This window comes from Sitophilus oryzae, unplaced genomic scaffold (assembly GCF_002938485.1).
Source record: "Sitophilus oryzae breed Bouriz unplaced genomic scaffold, Soryzae_2.0 scaffold_402_pilon_pilon, whole genome shotgun sequence".
Taxonomy (NCBI): Eukaryota; Metazoa; Arthropoda; class Insecta; order Coleoptera; family Curculionidae; genus Sitophilus; species Sitophilus oryzae.
The window spans coordinates 1,898,129-1,916,240 of NW_022146977.1; the positions used below are offsets into that span (position 1 = coordinate 1,898,129).

General features: G+C 33.2%; 1 protein-coding gene across 1 annotated transcript in view; it reads right to left on the reverse strand.

The window, feature by feature from the left end:
- Positions 1–18,112, reverse strand: part of LOC115885605 (homeobox protein goosecoid) — a 64,701-nt gene that overhangs the window by 38,672 nt on the left and 7,917 nt on the right. Inside the window, exon 3 of the mRNA XM_030904567.1 lies at positions 3,819–4,066. Coding sequence (XP_030760427.1) covers positions 3,819–4,066 — 248 coding nt within the window. The remainder of the gene's footprint in view (positions 1–3,818; positions 4,067–18,112) is intronic.

An 18,112-nucleotide genomic window follows, 5' to 3' on the forward strand; every position in this document is an offset into this window, starting at 1 on the left:
TCCTTTAACCAACCTTTCTATGACCTTAGATAGCGTTGGAAGGAGTGCAATTGGGCGATAGTTAGAAGCTTCATCGTTGTCTCCTCCTTTATGCAGAGGAATTATTATTATTTATTTGTAAAATTACATAGAAACCAACGCCAACCCAGCACAATATTTTTTCTACTCGTAATAAATTCCTTGAAATAGTAATTTTTGAATATTTTTTAAAACGTAACTCGCTATGGAAAAAGATATTGTTTTATACACGACGATAAAATTGTATTATCGTCTCCCGAAATTAATTCAGTCGCGATTTCATCGCTCGTGAATTTTTTTTTTGGTCGACGATAAAATACGATTTTATCGTCTTGTATAAAAAATGACTAGTAAGGGCAATATAAACCAAGAGCTACACCTTGTGTTCGTGGACCTGCAGAAGACATACGACAGCGTTCCCCTTGTGAGACTTTGGGAAGCTATGGAAAAAAACAATATAAATGTAGAGCTAATAAAAGCAGTGAAATCATTATATAAACAAACAAAAACTAGAATAAAAGTCGGCAAAAAGTTAACAACAGGATTTAATGGAACCAAAGGTCTGAAACAAGGGTGCTGTATTTCACCAACACTGTTCAAGATATATCTCGAACAAGTTCTCAAAGGTTGGAAGAAAAAATGTAGAAATATGGGAGTACCCATAGGGCATAACATGCTCTACACACTTTGCTTCACGGACGATCAGGTGATCATAGCACAAGATTACGATGACATAAATTATATGACACGTAAGCTTATAGAAGAATATTGATTTTATATTGACAATTTAACATCGGACCCACTTGATGCGACTTGGAAAGCCTGTTGCAAATTCGTCTAGACGTTATCAAGTCTAATATAATGAAGAAATGGTCTTTTTATAGAAATCTCTCAGAATATCGACTGGTAAATTAATTTTCTTATTATAATTTACCCTAAAATTAATAATAACATTACTATTCTCTTCGTCGATTCGATTTTTTTAATTTTTAATTTGTATATGCTATATCGAGTTATCGTCCTTGTCTCAGATAACGTCGGAGATTCAAAGCAGATGCTCGGAGAATTAGTGCAGGCCTCATTAAAAGTCGGTCTCCGGATAAATACGAGTAAAACGCAAATAATGACAAACTTAGTGCTGACACAGAACATCAGAATAGGTGACGCCGACATAAAAGAAACACATATATACAAATATCTCGGGCACGAAATACAAATCGGAACGAACAACCAAACACACGAGATACAGCGCAGAATAGGTTTGGGTTGGGCTGCTTTTGGCAAACTCAGAAATGGGGACTCGAGATCAATACTAATAAAACAGAATATATGTGTATCGGAGGAGAACAACAAGATCTAATACTAGAAGAAGGGAAGAAAATTAAGTGCTGCACAAAATACAAATATTTGGGTAAGCAAATCACAAATGATGGACTGTTGGATACAGCAATTAAAGAACGAAACCAACTTGGAAGGAATGCTATCACGGTATTGAATGGGATACTGTGGGACAGAAGCATAAACAACAAGAACAAAACTCCCATACAATACCATCATAAAGAGTATAACCACTATTACAGCTGTGAAGTCTGGCCAATTAAGGAAACAACAAAACGAATGCTGGAAGCTACAGAGATGGATTTTTGGAGAAGATCAGCAGGCAAATCAAGACTCGAGCGAATAACTAATGAACGCATAAGAGATTATGGAAGTTAAACATACGATAGTGAGACGACATAAGAACAGTCAACTACGGGCATGTCCAAACAATGGCAGAAATAAGAATCCCAAAACATATTATAAACTGGAAACCTGCAGGAAGAAGAAAACCGGGTAGACCGAGAAGAACTTGGCAGGAAGGGATTGACACGTTTATGGAGGAAAGATCTCTCGGAGACGGTGCATGGAGAGACAGACAGGCATGAAGAGATGGCATCGGAAGACGTAGAACGTTTTAAACCGATTAATATATATATATATATATATATATATATATATATATATATATATATATATATATATATATATATATATATATATATATATATATATATATATATATAAATGACTATTAATATATTTTATTATAGTAGGCCGATTTTGACGATCTCTTAAGCAATTTGTAGGTAAATTATATTTTTAGTATCTCTTACTAAATTAAAAATTAAAGTTAAAAAATTGTATGAGGGAAAACAAAATGTTGATACTTTGGTAAAAGTTTGAAACACCTGATGATTGCCCTGTACCTACGCCTATGGATCACTAGCAAATCAAGTTATCGAACGAGTAAACAGCTAGCTATTTTACTTTTTAATATGAAAATCGATCTCCGAATCCCTACTATTCTCCTTTAAATGCATTAGTGTCGGAAAATCCTAATTGTGCGCGGAGAAAAGTTGTTTTTTCGGATTTTTCCGGGCTTCCCGATCGGTGGGCGTGGGACGGGGTTGAAAAGGGGAAGAAACAGGAGAGAGGGTAAACGAAATAATGGGAAACACGCCAAAAAACGCTGGTAAGTGTGACTGTTTATATTATTAAATAAAGGTTGTTGATGTTGACCCAAATACTAAAGGGATAATCTAAAAATTATGGATTACCTATTGTTTGCTTAATTACTGACTATAGGTCAAAATATTTAAATATAGTCTATCCAACGCGACAGGGCATATTTCGATTGACCGTAAAATTCAATTTTCCTGAGAAGTAAAATGACAGACAACAATACAGGGCGAGTCTTAAATAAGTGCAAATATTTTCAGGGCTGGTAGATCTCGACAAAAGAAACATATTTTCTCTATACCGTTTTTCAAATAAGTCCAAAATAACGGAGTTATTTTACTTTGAAAATTTCGAAAAAAAAATTTTGAGAACCAACCACTGGATCTTTTCTGGATTTTCTTTCTTGTAATTTTAATGTACTACCTACGTTGCCATATTCCCCAGATAACACTATTAAAACTCTTATTATATATATATATATATATATATATATATATATATATATATATATATATATATATATATATATATAATAAGAGTTTTAATAGTGGCGCCCAGTATATTATAAAGACGTAAGTATCACAATTTAATTTTCACTAGCTTACGACCCATTGCTCACCGGCGAACAGCTCCGTCGCATAGTATTAATTGTTTTGATATTTTTTCCAAAAGAAAATTCTTATAAAAAACATTCCATCTTTTTTTATAACTTCTAATGCTACAAAGTTGTTAATAATGGTTTATACATTAAGAACAGCTTTGTGAGATAAGGTCATTGTACAGACCCTATCGCGATGAAAATGAGCCCACAATCCGTTTTAAGTTTTAAGCCTACCAAAAGAAAACATCTTAATTGATAATATATGGATAATTAATAGATAAATGCCATGCCTCTCATTTTATCTTTCCGGAAAAAGGAGATTCAGAAGAAAAACTAATATTTAACTTAAAATGAAACTGCAAAGCAAAATAAAATTTCGATAGTACAAAGAACTTTAACAATCAGAAAACAAACCTTCAAGAATATTCTCAAAAAGACATAATCCAGTGCATGAAATGTAAGAGCTGGGTGCACGAAAAATGTACTGGAATAAAAAGTCTTGAAAAAAACAATTAATTTTAGTAAATATTAATTTTATGTTTACTATAAATATAGTAGTTCTTTGAAATGGGACAATAACTGATATGACAATAATTACTAATTTGGCTCTGAGTAACAGTTTCCACATTTAATAAAAATACATAAAAAAACTATTAAAAATCTACTACTAAAATACTTATAATTCATAATTTACGCTTACCTCTACTCTTTCCTCCTTCAAATCGACTTTAAGGGCTAGCTGTTCCCTCAGCACAACATCCGGATAGTGGGTTTGTTCGAAAGTGGCTTCCAACTGTTCTAGCTGTTCCTCGCTGAAGATCGTTCTGTGGCGGCGTTTTCGTTTGGGTGGCTGATGGTGATGACCTCCGGAGGAAGCCAAGGAGGCAGCTTGGGAGGCTGCTGCCAGTGCGTGGACGTAGCCAGGATATAAGCCGGGGTAGGCCATAGCTAAAAATAAAATTACGGTTGAGAATATTAATCACTATCAGAAACAAAAGTGTACAGGGTGGGTCAAATTCGTCGCTTTTAAATTTAAAAAAAAAACACCCTTTTCTATAGGAGATAGACGAAAACTAATATCGGTGTCTGGAGCTCAATTTTCATCAAAAACATGATGGTGAAAACCGCACGTCAATATCTGTTACCGTTTCGGAGTTACGGGGTGTTTTTAAAAAATGTGCATTTTTTACAAATCGCTGTAACTTTTTTGATATGGAAAATTTAGTATTTCTATGAATACATTTCCAAAACACCCTTTTACGTAGAATTTAATGGTTTAAGTATAATTTTTTTTAAATTAATAATTTAAGAGTTATCAACAGAAAAATTGATTTTTTATTTGGGACACCCTCTATATTTTTAATTAACTGAAAAGAATTTAAAATTACCTTTCCAAAAGTATAGCACACTTGATACTTTGTTATAATCCCCTTTGAAATACAGAATTTTTAAAAGTTCGCCACTTTTAACTAGTTGGCTTTGGACCCCTTATTGATGATATGTCCTTAATGGAACTCGAAAACATATTTTTCCAGCAAGACGACGCACCGCCTCTGAACGCTGAAGTTATCAGCAAATTTTTGCAGCCAATTTCAAGAATAATTGAATAGCTAACCAAGATCCCAGCCGTTGGCCGTCGAGGCCGCCTGACTTAGTGCCCATGGATCTAATCCTATGGAATATTTGCGGAAGAATAAATGTTCCTTATTCTTCCGTATAATCTAGACAAGAATTAAAAATACTTAGCAGTTATGAGAGAGTATCTTTCACCCCCACTGAGTTAATGAATTCCGCGAGAAATGTTCAAAAACTGCCCAGTCTGTCCATAACAGAAGACGGTCGATATGTGGAACACCTGTAGCAAAATCTCATGTCTTGGTTTGCTATTTATTTTTATTGTTATTAGATATAGTTTAAATGTATTGATGTTGGTTAAATATATTTTAAATTGTTATAAAATTCTGCATCTCTCATAGCAAATATTATTTTCGTTTTAATTGATGCTCACAGCTAGAATTTTTTGCATTATAGCCGATGCCCTTCAAAGCCTACTTATTTAAAGCGGGCGAATTTTTATTTACTCCATATCTCGAAGAGGAATCGAGCAAAATATCAAGTGTGTTATATTTTTGGAAAGGTAATTTTAAATTCTTTTCAATAAATTAAAAATATACAGGGTGTCCCATATAAAAAAAATAAATTTTCTGTTGATAATTCTTAAATTAATTTTTAAAAAAAATATACTTAAACCATTAAATTCTACGTAAAAAGGTGCTTTGGAAATGTTTTCATAAAAATACAAAATTTTCCATAGCAAAAAAGTTACAGAGATTTGTTAAAAATGCATATTTTTGAAAAACACCCGGTAAGTCCGAAACCCAGTACATATTCAGGCTGCAAATTAGTAAATGTAAAAAAATTCAGGAGGCGGTTGCTTCTTTAAAAAATAGGGTAAAAGTTTTAGATTTAACTTTCCTTGCGACAATTATCGCATAGCATAGTCATTTTTTTGTAATCAGAAAAGCTGAAAAAAAATATTGTACTAAACGTGTCCCCACGTTGGGCACCAAAAGCAAGTGTGTTTTTCTGTTATACCCTGTTTCCACCACTTTCTGTACAGAATCGTGATAGGTTCGTGGATTCTTTTAAAAGATAGCACCACCTTTATAATACGATCGAAAAAAACGGAGTCGAAGACGGCTAGAAAATGACAATCTATTATAATTTTGGCGTGGTCAAGGCTTAGACGTCACTTACCCTCGTTTTTTTTCTTTATTAGATGACAACTTCTGACATTTTCAATTAAAAAAAATAGTATTTTAATTTGACTAGAAATACTAAGTATGTGGTATCAAATTATTCGTAAAAAATGCTTTTAAAAAGATTTAGAGTGTTTAGGAAGGGAGTTAATCACCGCGACCTTACAAATCTATTGTGTGTTCCCCTTTCTTGAGTTATAATTCATCATACAGTCTCAGGGCTTTAACAAAAGCCAGTATCTGAGACAGCTCTCCATCCTCGACATCAGCCGTACCAAAGTTCATGGCACGTACGGTTGTCGTCTCGGCGCACTCAGTGATAAGATTCTAGTGCTTCCCCATTTTCCCCACGGAATCTGCATTCGCCGTTGTTCCTCAACTTCAGCTTACTGAGGTGTTCGTTGAGGAGACAGTGTCCTGTTAGAAACCCCGTGAAATCCGAAGATTGTTTCTACTTAAATTAAAGAATTTCTTTTATTCTGATTTGTCTCGATCGTAAGTTCTGAGGAACTTTTTCGAGTGTCTTAGACCGTTGGAGCACACCCATTCCAGGTTACGGATGGAGTCTTGCAGATTCTTCAGTTCCGCTTTCAGTTGGTTCCCGAGTTTGGAAAACAGAACGGTTCTGGTCCAGTTAGTGGGGTGTTCGCTCCTTTTCTAGCCAGATCATTTGCTTTTTCATTGCCTTCTATCCCTTGGTGAGCAGGCACCCAGAGCAGTTTCTCTAGGCATTCTTTGGCCAACTTCGAATTGATGGTTACTGAGTTGATCGCGTTTAGTACTGCTTAACTATCGGAGAAGATGACTCTTTCCTGTTTTCGATAGTTCATATCTAAGATAAATTGTACAGGGGGGCTCGAATTCGACGCTCATCATTGGGATTTCGGAAACCGTAAGAGATACAGGATCGGTTAAATGGAGGCAAAGTTGCGCAATTTGATGCTCATTTTAAATGCCGTATTGCATTTTGAAAAATTCCGAATATATTCGAAAAAAAAACGGAACTTTCAATTTACTTTTCTATTGTTTCCTGGCTTTATTTGTTAAGATAGCTCTGTGTGATTAAATATTGACTCTGACGTTTCGGCTTTTGGCGACCATCATCAACTTAATTTTTTTAAATACGTACCTGATTTTTCTTAATTTAATTAAATCCTTTCATCACTCTTAAAACACTATATATAGTCACTTTGATATTTGCCGACGTTTCGTACAGAAAATTCCATCACCAGAATATTCTAGCAGAAAAAATGCAATACGGTATTTTATTGAGCATCAAATTGCGTGATTTTGCCTCCATTTAACCGATCCTGTATCTTTTACGGTTTCCGAAATACCAATGATGAGCGTCGAATTCGAGCCACCCTGTACACATCTTTCGATAGCGTAGATTTGTGCCTGAAGGATAGGGGTCTGGGGTAGGTACCCATTTTATTTATGACATACCTATACTAACATACCAAATTTCGTCTTTTTTATCTTAAAAAATAAAAACGTTATACTACACTTTTAAAAAACACCCGTTATAACTGTATCGGCAAATTTATCATAATTTAGCATTATTAGCTTTAAAAAAATGGCGAAAAAGTTTCAGATCCGGCTCGACGCCCTAAAGGAAAACATAACAGAAAACCTGGATATCCAAACAAAGGCGACCGACGGTTTTTCTCGTCGACGGGAAAAAGTTTTCCGTCGTGGCGGAAAGGAACGGTGCGGGATAATAAGCTTTTAAACGGAATTCCCGCAAGATTAAAATCCCCTTACGGGGCCGGCGAAAAAAACAAACAGCCTGTACTTTTTAAGTTACTTTTCTTTTAGTGGGAACCGGCCATGCATGCTAAGGAATCCGCCGCCCGGGGAACGAGAGATTTTTTTTAAACCCACGTCGTTAAATAACCCCACCGTTTTTAAGGCTCTACGGCCCTGATCCCCGATGTGGCGCACTCAAAAAGCATAATATTATTATTTCATATTTAAAAAGCTTGCGGGAATTCCTTCTCTCTACATCAGTATCGATTTAAATATATAGGGATTTTTTTTATTTTTAGTTTGTACCTATTATTTTTCCTTTTTTTCTTTTTTTAGAACAAGATATCTACAGGGTGGTCCGAACTGTATTCCGGAAACTTCTGCAGATAAAAATAAGCAAAAAAGTTCATATAAATATATGTTCTAAATTGTTTAGTTTCGGAGATACAGGGTGTAGAAATTTCATTCTTATTTCGGTTTTATCCAAGTAAGTCTAAGTAACGTCAATAATTGGATGAAAATTGGTGTCTGGGAGTTTTTTGACATGAGAAATTTGATTTTGATGTCAATATGACTCCTTTTTGTAGGGGGCGCCATTTACATGTGTTTTAACTGCTTTAAAGAGTAATCATTTTTCTTCCGTACCTGTATAAAAGTACTGAGTGAAAAAATATAAATTTCCGTGACCTTTTACGTAAAATATGCGGGCCCAAGTCATGAATGAAAGACTATGAATTAACCTGCGCATGACAGATTTTTATGACTTCGCCTTGTATAAAAATGTGTAGTGGTGGTTTTTGTATCTTTATGAATATTAACTTGTTCGATTCAAAACCTTTTTAAAACAAAAGAGAACTATAAAATTAAATTGAATGACTTGAAAAACTTATAGGTTTTTACAGTTAAGAAATCGAAATTTTTAAACCAACCCACAAATCTTTCTTCTGTTTTATACACCGCTAAACACCCCAGCGTTTTTAAACCCGTATACATCCCCATCCTCCCTCCGTAGCACTGTCGAAAATCATAATATTATTATTTCATATTTAAAAGGCTTCGGGGTGGCCCCCTCTCCACGATGCTATCGATTTTATTTTTACCGAACCCTTTTTGCCTTTTAAATGGATACAAATGTTATGAGTTTTTCCTTTTTTTAATATACGTACTTTTTTGGAAAGATATTTTTATTAAAACGCAAAAATATTAACTTGAACTTTTAATTTATCGTTTTTTATTAATTAAATTTTTGTCGTTCTTTCAAATTACAAATCTAAATATAACTCAAATAGTACCAATTCGTTTATTACAGTTATAGGTAGTCAGTTTTATATTTATGTTTCTTTATTAATACCAGACACCTAAAATACAGTTCATTTTATACATACTTATTTATTTATATTTTTATTTTAAAATACTCATAATGTGGTCGGAAAAAGTGGCCTTGGCCTTTGAAATTCGAATAATTGACGATAATTTCTGCCATTTAATAAAAATAATGAATTCAACAAGTTTTTAGTAGTAATAACAAGAATGGTCTTAGTTTTGCTGTCTTGGTCTTAGTCTTGCACAAAAAGCAAGACCAAGCATCTTTCTCCGAAATTTAAGAGTCTATTACGTTGTACTATCGAGTCGCTCTCAGGGGTCGGGTACAGCGGGTGTATGGCCGAAGGAAATATACACACACCGGAAAAGTCTAGGGATATTACAATTTTATCCAGCCATCATCAGTAATTTTATTATTTGCATTTCTGATATAATAAAATTAAAATAAACAAATAGTTTACAGGACGTATTGGAAATAAAAATGCGAAATTTACCAAATTTTTAAAATTTACCTTGATTTTTATTCTCTCAAAAAAAAACTCTATTCTCTCAGAAACTCCAAAAAATATACACATTTTTTTATTCTAAACTGTGAATTAAGAAAAAAAAAGATAAAACCATTTTTACTTAATAAAGGGTATGGCTTCCTCTACTCTTCATTACAGCCCTACATCGCGTCTCCATGCTCCTGATCAGGTTGTCGATCTCTTCTTGAGGTACAGCCTGCCACGCTGCATTCACGGCCCGAACCAGATACGAGTTTCACGAGGCATACCCATTCTCAAAATTCTTCTTTGGACCGCGTCCCATACGTGCTCGATGGGGTTGAGGTCAGGAGATTGTGCCGGCCAGGGTAAGATGTTTAATTGATGAGCATTGATAAACTCGCACCACTCTGTGTAAGAGGCCGTGCATTGTCATGCATGAAAATGAAGTTTCTCCCAAAATCGTGGCATATGGTAACACGACAGGCTCAAAATTAAATCACGATATATGATTCCTGTTAAAGCCTTTCAAGAAAAACGAGATCGTTTTTCGGCCTAACTGGACTCCTCCCCAGACTATAACTGTTCCACCTTGATAAGGGTGCACTTCCTGAACATGATCCAACCGAATAAGATTTCCCGGTTCTCTCCATACCCTAAGCCTTCTCGAATCCGGATGAATTCCAAAGCGTGACTCATCCGTGAAGAGAACATTGGCCCACTGTTCATTCGACCACTGAACATGATCTTGAGCCCACAAATATCGTACCTCTTGATTTCCTCTCGTTAAGGGTTGAACTTTCCAGGGGCGTCTGCTTCTTAAGTTGACCTCTCTTAATCTATTGCGAACAGTGTCAGGACTAACGGTTACATTCTGTGTTTCCTGGAGAATTAAACTAAGCTCTGGTGCTGTAAGAGTCGGTCGGCGTCGAGCATTTAATTGTAAAAAATGATCTTGCTGAGGGGTAGTAATGCGATTGCGCCCTGTGTGCCTTTCAGCAACATCACCACTTTCACGGTAGCGTGCACTTAATCGCGATATTACACTTTGCATTGTATTTAATGCTCTAGCTACGTCGATTTGGCGCATTCCAGCTTCGAGCATACCCATGGCCCTTAGCATTTCGTCTCTGTTAAGATGTCTATGCTCCATAATGTCGTTTAATACTAAACAGAGTTATTGAATGAATTCTGGCCAGTTATCATAAAAACATAGCCAGTACAGGTTAAATTCGAACAATTGAGGCTAGGTGCTTTTTATACATTTGACAAAAAATGCACAAACACTTCTGCAAATATCCCAAATTTAGAAATAACTAGTGTGACTACTTCGTTTCAATCGAAGTAGAGAGAATCGGTCTACAAATACGTGGTTGTTTATTCAAAACATTTATTTTTAACTTTAATAAAATGATATCCTTAGATTTTTCCGGTGTGTGTATTATATTTCAGAAATCTGCCTAAGGCTTAGCCCGATCCTGTCGTGTTAAGCCACACCCAAAATTCCAAACACACGAGCTTTGATTAAGGCTTGATTAAGGTTTGCAGAGCTTCAGCATTTGCTATAAAATAGCGAGGAATTTATTACAAAACCATATAAATTATATATCACTGTAATCAGAAAACTTCAATCTATTTCCGTATTGTAATGGAATTTTAAATTATGAGTTTATTTTCGAGAAAATTTAGTCCAAACCTACGGAATATTTTGTTGATAATTGACCATCAAAATCTTAAAAATAAAGGAGTTGTCTAAAAATGTGCTACAATACGGATATAGTATAATCCTTTATCTTTAATTTCTTTCTTCGTTTGTTTAAAAATACATACAACCCTAAATTTTCACCCTTCTACCATCAACCCCTATTTTTTAATAGCGACATTAGTAATTCAATAATTTTCAACTCCGTGAATAAAAATGAGAATGACTTTTGTCCGAAATGCATTTTTTTAGAAATTAAATTTATATACATATATACGGATGCAGTTTATTATTTTTTGTTGTTTTACATTTACTGGATTTTTTAAAGAATATTTTTGTTAAAAACGAAAAATATTTAATTAAACTACTGATGCATATTTTACGGGAACGGGGTTTTTTTATTATTATTTTTGAGCAAGCTTTCCGCTTTTTTTTTAATTAAATTCCCATTTGAATCGGGTTTTATTTTTTTAATTATTAGTCCAAAAACAAAACGAAAAATTGTTTTCATTGCCTTTTTTTCGTAGTTATTTTATATTTATGTTGCTTTAATAATAATGGATGAATTGATCAGTTGTTTTTTTACATATACAGGGTGTTAAGTAAAATAATCGTTTTCATTTACATGATATAATATTTTATGTAAACGGAAGGGAGCTGATACGGAAGGTATAGTGAGAATCAACCCTTAGTAATAAAGAAGATTGTAGTGAAAATCTCAATTCTTTTTATGTTGCCCTGTATAACTGAATTTAATAGTTGTTACATTTGTTGTAATCTATACTAATATATAAAATCCTTAAGTGACTGACATACCTACTGATTAATCACGATCCTGCTCAAACCACTCAACGTAAGAAGCTCAATTTTGGCACACAGGTTGATTCTAGGGTGTAGAGGTGCGATAAGAAGGGATTTTTCGAAATTCCAGTTCCAAGGGGGTGAAACCAGGTGAAACCACCTCTCAAATATTACAATATTTTTTATTTAAAAAAACGGTCAAGTTTCCGAAAGAACGCTTAAACACGTATATTTTATTTTGTTTTTTACACATTTTAAGATTTTTTTAAATGTATACAGGGTGTTTCGAAAAATCTTGTCATTGAATAATCACGATCCTGCTTAAAGCGCTTGGCGTAAAAAGCTGATTTTTGAAAAACGGATTAACTTTAGGGTGTAGAGGTTCGATAAGAAGGGGTTTCTCGAATCTCAAATTCCAAGAGGGTGAAAACGCCTCTCAAATATTACAATTTGTTATTTAAAAAACGGTTAGTCTTTCGCGAAAACGCTTAGACACACATAATTTATTTTGTTTTTTTACATATTTTGAAATTTTTTAAAAAAAAATTACAGGGTGTTCCAAAAAGGTAGGTAATTGATTAACCACGATTCTGCTTAAACTGCTTGACGTAAAAAGCTTATTTTTGGTAAACGGATTTTTCGAAAGTCAAATTCCAACGAGATGAAACTACCCCTCAAATATTACCAAGTTATATAATAATATCGCTATATTGTTTTTTCTCATGCTGACATAAATGTGAGAAAATTTTATCCAGTTTGTATGTTAATGGAAATTCTTGCTTTGCTTTATCATCACCATTAGAAATGATTAATTCGACGCGAACGAAGTCGCTGGTCCACGCTAGTTTTATATAGGTTCGTTCCAACCATGAATCATAAACAGATTTGAAACAATTTGCAAATCTTGTCCAATGCGCATGTCTGTAAAATAGATTGTTTTCTAACCAATTTGAAACTACGGTTGGAACACCAGACACATTTTAATATTTCCGGTGACAAATTCAAATTACTTAAAAACATAGAAACTCGATAAATAATCCTATTTATTGAACTAATTGTCACATTAAATCTATCGACAACATCTCGAAAACTTGTAGTCTGGTGTCCCGTATACCACAATAGATGAGAACCTGAAATTAAGTTATATCTTTAAAGAAAATACCAATTTCAGCAAATGATTATTTTATATTTTACTTGATGCAAAGCAGGAATATTGCCATATTGGCCAACTTGGCTATTAAATTGGAATTGGAAATTAATTGGAATCTTGAGGCACAGTTTCCTCTGAAAATATTAACACAATAAAATACCGGGTGTTGCATCGTCGAGCGGGACATAGGAAATCCCATGTAAATTTTAATGGAATCAATTATTGGCTTCCCTGATTATTTTAGAGAATAATTCTATTTAGGTTTATTGAAGAGCACTAAAACCCACATTCAAAAGAATAACTTTAGATATTTTTGATTAGCCCGTTTACGAGTTATCGCCGATTTCTTTTTAAATATTTCTCCTTTCTTATGGCCCTGTATTTACTTATGAGCACCAGTCAAGGTAAAAGATAACTGTCAAATAAAGTTGTCATTTAATGGTACCTAAATTAATAAGTTATTAAATATTGTAATAATACTATAATTAACCTTGTAATTGATTACTTTATTTTACTTTAATTCATATTAATTTGTATTTATAAATACATCTTTAAGATTTCCGATGTAGGAATGAGTTTTCAATAATAATAAAGCACTAAATAAGTAAATTTATGAAATGACAACATAATGACAACTTCATTTGACAGTTATCTTTTACCTTGACTGGTGCTCATAAGTAAATACAAGACCATAAGAAAGGAGAAATATTTAAAAAGAAATCGGCGATAACTCGTAAACAGACTAATCAAAAATATCTAAAGTTATTCTTTTGAATGTGGGTTTTAGTGCTCTTCAATAAACCTAAGTAGAATTATTCTCTAAAATAATTACGGAAGCCAATAATTGACCGCATTAAAATTTACATGGGATTTCCTATGTCCCGTCCGACAATGCAACACCTGGTATTAGATAAATTTATGTGCAAAAATGTCGATTTTACCTCAATAATTTTGATTATTAATTCTGTGCTCATCTAGTAGTAATTCTAAATCCTCCTCATCATTACTTTCCATGGACAACACGTCACTAATCTCACTACTATACTCTTCGTCGCTCATTGCGGTTTAATTATGATATCTATTTACAAGTCTTTAATTGGTTAGAACAGCCCGTTTAAATTATTCAAACAGATACGAGTATAATCAAATTTGCTATTATTTTATTATTTATGAAATGATTATGAGTTATAACGGTAATACGCATGCGTCGGATAAATGATAGGAGAAAATTTTGCAAACCGTTCTGACAGTTTTCAAACAGTTTTCAATTTAAGTTGGAACAGAAAACAAATGATTTACTAACCGTCAGTAAATCCGGTTGGAACGCTTTTCAACTTCTGCGCAAACTCCTTACTGTAAGAAACCGTTTCTTACGCGGGTTGGAACGAACCTTATATTTTTAACCATCGTTTTAAATCAGCTTTGTTGGAAATGCCTGCATCAGCTTTGAGAGAGCATTGCCTCCTGGGGGGCCCACCTGCACTCAAAGACGAAGCGCTAAAAACCTAAGCCGGCGTGAATTTCCAGTCGAAGGGAGGCGTACATTAACCGCCAAATCTCCATATTCTTACCGGATTTCTTAAACGGGGCCGCTTATTATCGATTCCGTACTTAGTTTTGCCGTCAGCGCGATGCCCGATTCGGCGATTGTCGGTGTGAGAACCGAGGAAGGAATGGAAAAAGCGAAAAAATCTGCCTTTTGTCTATTATTCCGGACCGATTGAGTAGAATCGAATGGATTCGGATCGATAAGATTACGACCGACGTGCTAGAAGAGGTTTTAACATGATGAAAATGTTTCTGTTAATGCGCATTCTCACGACTAGTGTACTTGACAAACATTTGTTATTGGAATATACTCGCCATGTCGTGAGAACGGATACTTGGTCACTCGACGCGTTCCCACTCTCTGTCGGTAAACGTATATAGCCCGAGTCAAAGGATCACAATTATTCGTACACTTGCCAAGTGTAGACTTGGCCAGCTGTTGGCTATACTTGCCGAGGCGCAACAAAACGACTGCGCAAATAATTGTACTGTTATAGTCAGTATGTCCTGTTTATTTCCGGATTGTAATGTTTTTCGAGTTAATTGCGGATAATTTAAAACGTCAAAACAATAATACAGATTACATATACAGGGTTGTTCACCACATACGACACGGATTTAAAAATATTTTTACAAGACACAGAATGTCCCAAATAAGTAAAAAATATTATAGTTGTATTTTTTAAATTGAACACCCTGTATATTATTCTATTTTTGGATTCTACGATTGAAATAAAGGTAAATTTGATTAAGGTTTATCACACTTAAACATTACCGTTTTTGAAATATTTTCAATTTTATGAAATTGCAGCAAAAATTTTAAGGCTTCATTTCTCCAAGGCTATCAAAGTTTTTAATACTAAATATTTACTGAAGATTACTTATTGATCAGATATTGTGTTGGAATATTAAAAATTTTACTACCTTATACAGAGTGTCCAAAAATTAATATTAAATAATTACTAGGTTTACACGGCAATAACTTGTTTAATTTAAATGGAACACCCTATATATTTTACGTGAATCGGATGCACAATGTAATTGTCTATCAAATTGTATTTATTACCATTTTTATCCATCTCTTCAAGTTTTCGTAGAAAATGCATTTTCTTATAATTTAGACCTCATTTATCACTATACCCATGGAATATTGACATTTTAGCTTCTTTTTAAAGACGTAACAAATTTTCAAAGGGTACAGATACTAATATTGTCGATATAGTTCGCTTATTTAATTAAAAAATAAAAAAAAACTGTTTAAATATTTTTTTGTTAAAGAGGACCAATTAATATGATCCCAGTATTCAAACTACATTAATTAACTGTTTACGTTGATTAATAATAATTGCTCCAAATACTAACAAACTGAATTTTGTATGTGTATTAGACAGTGTGGTAAAAAGTAACGCCTTATAAATTTTATTTCATTTTTTGACAAATGCTTATTTATAAAAACAGAGACGTTCATTTTCATAACTTATTAATATATCGATTTCTGAGCCAAATCTACATTTATTTAGAGTACTTCATTAATTAAAACAATTTAAAAGTATGTAATTTACTAGTTTCAGGGTCGGTCATAAAGTTGTGGCACATCAAACTTTTTTTTTTTTTAAATGAAACCCCCTGTATATTATTGCATATTTCAATTCTTCCTTCAGTTTTAAGCAATACTCGTAATACACGATGTACATAAATTGAAGAATTCAAATGTTAAACGATAATTTTGTAATTTCCAGACTTAAATGAAGCTGAACATATCGAAATTAATTAAATCAAATTGTTTAAGTGATATTTTCAAAAGTCAATAACTCGGAAACGGTTGGTTTGAGGTACATTGTGTGTATTTTGATTTTTGCTCAGAATTCAAGGAAGAACTGAAATATGCAATAATATACAGGGGGTTCCATTTAAAAAAATGAAACTTTGATGTGCCACGACTTTATGAACGATCCTGTATACTTAAATTTATTACCCGCTAATAGATATTTATAAACCTTATAACTTTTATATTTAACTTTTTGCGGTACCTCCTGTATTTTACCTAATAATCGACGGCTTCCATACATAACATTTGTTGAGTAAATTAAAATGTTTATTAATGGTTTAGTTATTTATTCTAATAATGTAATCAGATTTATATCAGATTATTGGTACTGCATTACGATTATTATTAGATCTGCAATTATTATTCTTATTAATAATTTCTGGTGTTCATTATTCCCACGGGAGAGGAAGAGTCTGAAATTTACTTTTCCCAAATAAAACGCATAAACACCGCGCTTCTCGGTCCCCGTATTTGTTCAGGCCCCATTGCCCATTAATAATTAATCATCGGTAAGGTGTGTCAATATTGTCTCTATACTTTCATTAATTTAAATTTTTAATTCAATATTTATTTTATATAAAGGATCGACTGAATTACTGGCCATCGGGGCTCGAATCTTTTTATTTTTATCGCATTTAGACGAACAAAAAGCAAGTTATTTTAAATTTCAAGACTTGTTTCATAAAAATTTGCCTTTTTGGCAATTACACAATGTTAACCTGAGATTAATCAAATAAATAAAAAATACATTTTTCAGCCTTGTTTAAAAAATTAATTAGAAATATAAGAAATGTCTTAAATCACACAGGAAAATTTACACACGAAATTATTGCACAGGGTGTTTTAAAGGTAGGGTGGAAAAACAACCCCTGTATAATATGCCAAATACAAAAGTTTATAAAACTTAGTTTACGAATTAAAGTTAATATAATTATATACAGTTTGCTAAAAAAAAATCAAGAAAATAGGGCTAAAAATAAGAAAAATATAACACTTCAAATTTGACCAAAAAAATTTCCGTTGCGTTTTTTTTGCATCTGATATTATTAATAATAAATAACGGTTTATTGTGTAAAAAGCCAAAATAGCTTCAAGTTATGTGAGAGGAAATAGCATGGTTTTCCCACGAAGACGCGAGCGAAACCGAACTTATAAATATAACCAAGCGCATTAAAATTGTCATTCTGTTCTTAACCATTGTATTCATTGTATCTGTTAAACATACTTTGTGAAAAATAAAATTTTTTAAAAAAGTATTTTCGTTGTCGAAATTGCAGAACACAAAAAAAGGCGTATCAATAAAATTTTACAATATAGGAAAATTGTAAATGGATATAATTTTAAGAGTTATAAAATATTAAATACTCGACTTTTGACCAGTGTGTGAGATGATCAAAATTTTAAAATTCAAAATTGTTCATGATTAAACATCAACATCGAACTGCTTTTTTATGAAGTTTGAAAATACGATCATATTTTGTTGCCCAGCAAGTACCCCAGAATGGAAGGGCATAACGAAGATGTGACTCTAAAAGGGCATAATAGACTATTCTAAAGGTTGATAAGTTAAGTGCCTTAGAAACTGATCTTAGCGCAAAAGAGGCAGCGCTTAGTTTCTTTGATAAAGCCTCGATATGCCAGTCTAATTT